The 7,955-nt window shown below is 39.8% G+C and overlaps 1 protein-coding gene across 2 annotated transcripts in view; it reads right to left on the bottom strand.

Annotated features, from left to right (window-relative positions):
- ube2ka (ubiquitin-conjugating enzyme E2Ka (UBC1 homolog, yeast)) overlaps positions 1-7,523 on the bottom strand; it is an 8,522-nt gene extending 999 nt beyond the window's left edge. Inside the window, exons 1-7 of one of the 2 annotated variants that reach the window (XM_043233243.1) lie at positions 7,375-7,523; positions 6,202-6,295; positions 5,810-5,868; positions 4,434-4,516; positions 4,260-4,359; positions 3,003-3,131; positions 1-24 (exon numbers count right to left, since the gene is read on the bottom strand). The exon at positions 1-24 is cut by the window's left edge and continues 999 nt beyond it. In XM_043233243.1, the coding sequence (XP_043089178.1) occupies positions 1-24; positions 3,003-3,131; positions 4,260-4,359; positions 4,434-4,516; positions 5,810-5,868; positions 6,202-6,295; positions 7,375-7,485 (600 nt within the window). In that variant the 5' untranslated portion in view covers positions 7,486-7,523. The remainder of the gene's footprint in view (positions 25-3,002; positions 3,132-4,259; positions 4,360-4,433; positions 4,517-5,809; positions 5,869-6,201; positions 6,296-7,374) is intronic. The other variant, XM_043233244.1, reaches the window with a different exon arrangement.
- Between the last annotated feature and the right edge of the window lie 432 nt (positions 7,524-7,955).

Here is a 7,955-nt window from a genome sequence, read left to right as displayed (position 1 = left end):
TGATAACGCCACTATTACCGCGTTCTGAGGACAAGAGAAGACCCACGCGTCACGTGTTTCAGAAAATCATAAGCTGCATCACCATTATTGAAAAATAGCACGTATCTCTGACCCTGCAGCACAAACTCAGTCGTAAGAGTGAACAAATAATCTCTCTATTGATGCCTGGTTTGTGAGGATCTGCCTGAGATGCAACTGTTTGGAAATCTGGCATCTGAGGGAGCAAAGAAAAATACAAATGTGGAGAAAATCACCTTTAAAGTCGTCCAAATGAAGTCTTTAGCAATGCATATCACTGATCAAAAATAAGTTTTGATATATTTATGGCAGAAAATCTTCATGGGACATTATCTTTACTTAATATCCTAATGATTTTCGGCATAAAAATGCAATATATTTCTACAAATGCAAAACACATTGCTCTCACGACTGCGTCTGCGCTCCAGGCCTTACACACAGAGGTATGTGCTGATGCTTTTTTTTTTGGTCAAAGAGCAGCCAAGTTTGTCATTCTTTTCATTGTTTTGCAGCTTTGAAAAACTACAAACAGAATGACAAAAATTAAAAGGTAACCCTTAATTGTTCTCTCAAAATTCAGTGTGTGTGTGTGTGTGTGAGAGATGTGATGTGTGTGTGTGTGTGTGTGTGTGTGTGTGAGATGTGATGTGATTGTGAGGGATGTCTCAAAGTATTTTTCACCATCAGTAAGAATATACAAGCACTCTTGTGTAAAACCATTTATGTTTCATAGTCTCAGCAGTAACTCTGAAGTCTTTTCTCGTCTGTCTGCTAACACACCAGATGTTGTGATGATTGATGAAGACAGTAGAGAGGTGTTTGTCCTGGAGGTGGCTTGTGTCTTTGACTCCAGTATAGAGGAAGCCTTCATGACTAAAGTTATTAAATATCAATCGCTCCTCAACACTGTGTCAGAAGTGGGTTATCGAGGCAGACTACTTGTTTTTGTATTTGGAAGTTTAGGACATGTGCATAGGCTGGTTGTAAGGGGCCTTCAACAACTTGGGATGCCGAAAAAGAGGGCTAAACACCTGGCTAAATACTGTGCCTTGTCTGCTATTATGGGCAGTCGTCATATATGGAGGAGACGCTGTTATTTATATCCATAACATTTAACAGGCTGGACATTGTATTGACTTTTTTTTTTTTTTGTATGTCATGATTGTTGACATGTATTTAACTGCATCTGAAATATTTATGTCCTTGTAGAATATTTATTTTAAGTGGACTTAAATAAATTGGTAAAATGTGTGTGTGTGAGATGTGATGTGTGTGTGTGTGTGTTTGAGATGTGATGTGTGTGTGTGAGATGTGATGTGTGTGTGAGATGTGATGTGTGTGTGTGAGATGTGATGTGTGTGTGTGTGTGAGATGTGATGTGTGTGTGTGTTTGAGATGTGTGTGTGTGTGTTTGAGATGTGTGTGTGTGTGTGTGAGATGTGAGTGTGTGTGAGATGTGATGTGTGTGTGTGAGATGTGATGTGTGTGTGGTGTGTGTGTGAGATGTGATGTGTGTGTGTGGTGTGTGTGTTTGAGATGTGATGTGTGTGATGTGTGTGTGTGAGATGTGATGTGTGTGACATGTGTTGTGTGTGTGTGTGTGTGTGTGTGAGATGTGATGTGTGTGTGTGATATGTGTGTGTGGTGTGTGTGTTTGACATGTGATGTGTGTGTGTGGTGTGTGAGATGTGATGTGTGTGTGATGTGTGTGTGAGATGTGATGTGTGTGTGTGAGATGTGTGTGTGTGTGTTTGAGATGTGATGTGTGTGATGTGTGTGTGAGATGTGATGTGATGTGTGTGAGATGTGTTGTGTGTGTGTGGTGTGTGTGTGTGAGATGTGATGTGTGTGTGTGTGATGTGTGTGAGATGTGATGTGTGTGTGTTTGAGATGTGATGTGTGTGATGTGTGTGTGTGAGATGTGATGTGTATGAGATGTGATGTGTGTGTGTGGTGTGTGTGAGATGTGATGTGTGTGTGTGAGATGTGATGTGTGTGTGATGTGTGTGGTGTGTGTGTGAGATGTGATGTGTGTGTGTGTGAGATGTGATGTGTGTGTGTGAGATGTGATGTGTGTGGTGTGTGTGTGATGTGTGTGTGTGTGAGATGTGATGTGTGTGTGTGTGTGAGATGTGATGTGTGTGTGTGAGATGTGATGTGTGTGTGTGTGTGTGATGTGATGTGTGTGTGTGTGTGTGTGTGTGTGTATGAGATGTGATGTGTGTGTGTGTGTGAGATGTGATGTGTGTGTGTGTGTGTGTGTGTGTGTGTGTGTGTGTGTGTGTGAGATGTGATGTGAGTGTGTGTGTGTGTGTGTGAGATGTGATGTGTGTGTGTGTGTGTGTGTGCGTGTGAGATGAGATGTGATGTGATGTGTGTGTGTATGAGATGTGATGTGTGTGTGTGTGTGTGTGAGATGTGATGTGAGTGTGTGTGTGTGTGTGAGATGTGATGTGTGTGTATGGTGCGTGTGAGATGAGATGTGATGTGATGTGTGTGTGTGTGTGTGTGTGTGTGTGAGATGTGATGTGTGTGTGTGTATGAGATGTGATGTGTGTGTGTGTGTGTGTGTGTGAGATGATGTGTGTGTGTGTGTGTGTGTATGGTGCGTGTGAGATGAGATGTGATGTGTGTGTGTGTATGGTGCGTGTGAGATGAGATGTGATGTGTGTGTGTGTGTGTGGTGTGTGTGTGTGTGTGTGTGTGTGTGTGTGTGTGTGTGTGTGTGTGTGTGTGTGTGTGTGTGTGTGTGTGTGTGTGTGTGTGTGTGTGTGTGTGTGTGTGTGTGTGTGTGTGTGTGTGTGTGTGTGTGTGTGTGTGAGATGAGATGTGTGTGTGTGTGTGTGTGTGTGTGTGAGATGAGATGTGTGTGTGTGTGGTGTGGTGTGTGTGTGTGTGTGTGTGTGTGTGTGTGTGAGATGAGATGTGTGTGTGTGTGGTGTGTGTGTGTGTGTGTGTGTGTGTGTGTGTGTGTGTGTACTCACTTTATCGAAGCCCATGGCACAGAGCTTGTCTATTTTTCGTGTGTAGTCCGGGCTGGAGACGGGAGCTCCTGCGTAAACATGTGACCAGAGCCGAGCCGTCTGTTTGAACATCTCTGGGTTCTGTTTATACTTCCAGACAGGAAATAAAGAACGTTAAAAGAGGAAGTGATTCAAAACACACTTACGTATGCATGAAGTCTCCTGATGGTTTTCTAGCAGAAATACTGGTATAAATACACTACTCCAAGACCGAGGCGGGTGTCAACGATTTTGAAAAAGTCTCTTCTGCATTCGTTTAATCAAAATATTACAATTTAATATATTGTCATTTATTTCCATGAAGCGCAGCTGTGTTTGTTTTGCATCATCACCGCAGTCTTCAGATATCATAATAACATACTGATTTACTGCTCAGCAAAGTTTTAGCGGAAAACAGTTTTTTTGTGAAAACCATCATTTGTTGTATTTTTCAGGATTCAAAGACGAATAGAAAAAACGAAAGAACAGCGCTTAATTGAAAATGAAAGTCTTTACAGACACAACTGATCAATTGAACACATCCATGCTTGATATTAATTAAAATAAAATAAAATAAAAAAGAATGGTATCCACATTAATGTTTTTTTTGTCAAAATTCAACGCAGCACTTTTATTTTGAAATGCGTAGCGCTTACATTTAAATTGCCCTCTGAAGCGTAATAATCACATTATAATGCATCACCATTCCTGCACTTTGTTACACCATTTACGACGTAATACTTTTTATTTTAAGTTGGATCGAACTAAAATGACATTTTTAAGGCCCCGAATGCTGCATGAAAAGCAATGGGGCGATATGTCACCGTCTGCGATATACCTGTAAACATTACCCGCACTAACTATTAATAAGCAGCAAATGAATAATCCAACAATAATAGTCAACAAGTGCATCCTGTTCTAAAGTGACCTAGTTTCCCAGTTTACCCAAAATTGCTAGAAGCACGCAGATAAAGCGTATCCTTCATGCAAACGCATGCTTACTGTCTTCAGGTTTCTCTGTTGTGTTTTAGTGGATACTGTCGACCATATAAGGGCTTTCCTGGAGCGTCCTCAGAGCTATTAGTATGAATTAACTCTCTATCTTGGGTACAAACAGGAAAGATAATAAGTTTACTCTAAAGAAACAGGATTCCCTGAATTATCACCGTTTATACGATCATCGCCATATATTTTCAAGCTCATATCGGCCATCCCTATAGCTGCAGGCCCAAAACACACCTGATTGGCGACCACCGCGTCCTGTGGGTCGTCCGGCTCGGCGGCGGCCAGAAGAGCCTGTAGTGACAGTAAGACCGTTCTGAGGGTCATCGCCGCCGCCCTGAAACACACACAGCTTCAGCTTCAGCCTCAGCTCCGGCTCACCTCTCTACCGCGGCTTCAGAGAGATCTTACCACTGGTCCTTCAGGATGTCCAGACATATGGCGCCCGTTACCGAGCTGATGTTGGGATGCCAGATCTTCGTTATAAAACGGACCTGAGGAACATCAGTGGAAAGATGCAGTAGTTATTGGAGCGTTATTTAAACCGGTTTCAAATCGCAAAGTACAAAGATTCATCCCAATTTTAAACTGGCAACCAATTAAGATTGTTGCCATGTTTTGTTTTTTTAAGCAAACCAAATGTGATTTCTGAGCAAACATATTAATGTCACTTAAAACAAAGTTATTATAATGTGTGCATATTTATACATATTACAAATACACAACATATTAGCTGTACTAACACTATTTTTGGATGTGCTTAATCACGATTAATCGTTTAAATCGTTAACTTCATCTCAACTAGATGCTATTGCAACATTTCGTATTTTCATTTAGATTAACTTTACGTGCTAAAGTAGCTAAAACTAAATCATCTAAAATGAGCAAATAAAAATGTATAAAAACTATATAGACAAGAATTGTTTTTGTTTTTTTACAAAAACCAAAAAAAAAAAAAAAAAACAGAAGGCAACATTTCTCATTTTTGTTTAGTTTAATTCGACGTACTAAAACAAAATAAAAAATAGAAATTAATAAATAAAGTTAATATAATAAATAAAAATTCAACACTACACAGCCTTGATTAAAACACTTACATATTTAATATAATAAACTAAACTTTAAATTTAACTCAGCATAAAGTGAAAACACAAAAAGTAAAAATAAAGTGAAAACAGAAAATGTAAAAATAAAATCTAATTTAAAATATTAGCACAGACTACATAGTCTGTGCTAATATTTTAAATTGGATTTTATTTTTACATTTTCTGTTTCTAAAGTAACTAAAACTAAATAATCTAAAATTAATGAATAAAAATTTATAAAAACTATATAGACAAGTTTTTATTTTTACAAAAACATATTTAAAAAAAGGCAACATTTCTTATTTTTGTTTTGTTTAATTTGACGTACTAAAATAACGAAACTTAAATATTATCAAATAAAAATTAATACATTTAATAAATTAATATAATAAATAAAAATTCAACACTACATAGCCTTGTTTTAAATACTTACGTATTTAAAATAATAAACAAAACTTTAAATTTAACTCAGCTTAAGGTGAAAACAGAAAATGTAAAAATAAAATCCAATTCAAAATATTAGCACACACTATGTGTGTATCAATGATACTTAAATAATTTTAGCTAAAAGTGTATTCTTTGCAACATCGTAAAATAAAGCTTGTCCTGCCTTTTTAATCTACTGAAGGCTACTGAGTTTAAACGAAGGCACAGAGACTGTAGGAACAAACCCAGTTTAACTTGACTCGGCAGAAAACTCACCTTTGGCGGATTAAACGGATATGTCTCTGGAATTTTAATTTCTAGTTGGTATCTGCCACCTACAAAACAAAACCAAGTCCAAAATCAAAGCGTGGTATAAAATCGATGCAAAAATTTCGCCCTTAAATTATTAAACGCATGACAGTTGATGCGAACGTAAACGGAACGTTCCATTTTGTAATTTTGCAAACGTTCTAAGAACGTTACTTTTCGAACATTCCGAAACGACTCGCAACATCTGAAACAGGAAAGATGGCTCCGCGAAAGAAGCAGAAACGTTTCCAGAACATTAGTGAAGACCAGACAGCTCTGAGGGGCCGCTCAATCAGTAACGGTCTACAGTGAGGATGTTTTCAGGAACGCAGTCAGTGGTTTATCATCTTTCCTCTGACCTTCGTAAGGCGTGTCCGGCGGTCCTGCGATCTCTCCCTTCAGTTCTGTGAAGTTCTCGTCCACTAAGTCCACCTTTATCTGGTTTTTACTCGTCTGTGAAAAAGGGCCAGAACAATTAGTCAACCAATAGAAACGTTTAGAAAGAGTGTTTGTGGTACTGACGGTATTGTAAATCATCCTAAAATAAGATAATGTTATATGACATCTATATTACATTCAAGTGAACTTAAAAGCAAACTATTTAATACTTTTGGTACTTAATTTGCGGATGACAGCTGTGACAACTTTACAAAAATCACTCTGAGACCTTACTACAGCGTTATACCCAATTTTGCACTTATAACTTAAACTTAAATAGCCTTTAAACTATTTTAAGATTTAGGCGGTGAACTTAATTTGAGCTCGTGTTAAAAGTTTCACTCAACACTCGATACACACATCATTAAGGTATCGCACGTATTAAAGCACGAACCCCGACGAGGCGATTTCGATCAAAACGCGCATTCGTGCAAATTATTAAATTAAATAAAGCTTGTTTTATCGTCGTCGTGATTCGATGCTGTATATCAGAGCGCAGGCTCGATAAAACTGAAATAAAAGTTAACAAACCAGTGAGTCTGCGTAAATGATCTCAATTATTATCTGTCGAGAGTATAAAAAGACTGTTTAAACGTTAAACGTGAGGGAAAATGTGTTTGTTTATGAAGCTAGCTGGCCTTCGGTTAGCACGCGGCTAATAACATTCACACTCACGGGCCTTTATTAAAAACACCACACACACTCACACACAGGGGCACACACCGAATCTCTGTATCAACACAAAAAGCGCTGTGTGAACGATTTAATAAGCGCGTTTAGAGGCCAGGGCTGTGGTGTGAGTCGGTTCGGCGGATCTGGACTCGTTTAGCAGAGCGGTTCGGCCTGAAAGCGACCGACACCCCCCTGATCTCCCCACGAACCGCTCTTCTGAGCAATCAAACACACATTAAACCGCTTCGTCTCGGTGCACGACACCGAACAGCTGCGTCGGGTTCGGTCCGGATCAGCTGCGTGCGTGCGCGTGTGCGTGCGATTCATCGCACGTGAATAAACGCTCGTGCCCGACTCGTGAAGTATGATTGATTGACAGCTGTCGTGTGAAACGCGCGCGCGTGTGTCGGTGTTAAACGCACCTCTTCGCTTTTAAGGACCTCTTTGAACTCCCGTTTGATCCGCTGGACCGCGATGTTGGCCATGCTGTTCATACACACACCACCAACACACACACACGCGCGCGCACGCATTCTCTCTCTCTCTCTCTCTCTCTCTCTCTCTCTCTCTCTCTCTCTCTCTCTCTCTCTCTCTCTGTGCAACATGGTACAGTTCGCTGTCTTTGCATCACGCTCTTGCATTCGTGCTCTTTGCTCGTCGTAACCTATTCCCAATTACGAGTAGCCATGTATTTTTTTATTCGCTACTAATGCCAAATACACACTACAAAGGAGAGTCGGAAGCACTTCTGAAGTTGCATTTAGGCGTGCATTGCAGCTGCATTTTCTCACACTGGGGCTAAAGGTCTTAATTTAGTCTGGCTTTTATGCAGCATCGCGCCTTTACGCTCCCTTTTGAGCAGGTACAGAGCTGGCTTAACTCAAGCCCTGAAGAGAACCGGTGTGTGGTCTTGAATTTCTAAGACATGAAACAACAGTAAACTGATTCTTAAGCTTGTTAAGTTTGTGCAGCGTACAAGAACACGGCGTGCAGAAACATTCAT

Source organism: Puntigrus tetrazona, unplaced genomic scaffold, assembly GCF_018831695.1.
Source record: "Puntigrus tetrazona isolate hp1 unplaced genomic scaffold, ASM1883169v1 S000000769, whole genome shotgun sequence".
NCBI classification, from domain to species: domain Eukaryota; kingdom Metazoa; phylum Chordata; class Actinopteri; order Cypriniformes; family Cyprinidae; genus Puntigrus; species Puntigrus tetrazona.
Note: the sequence above shows the minus strand (reverse complement) of the source record. Positions and strands in the feature narration are given on the sequence as shown.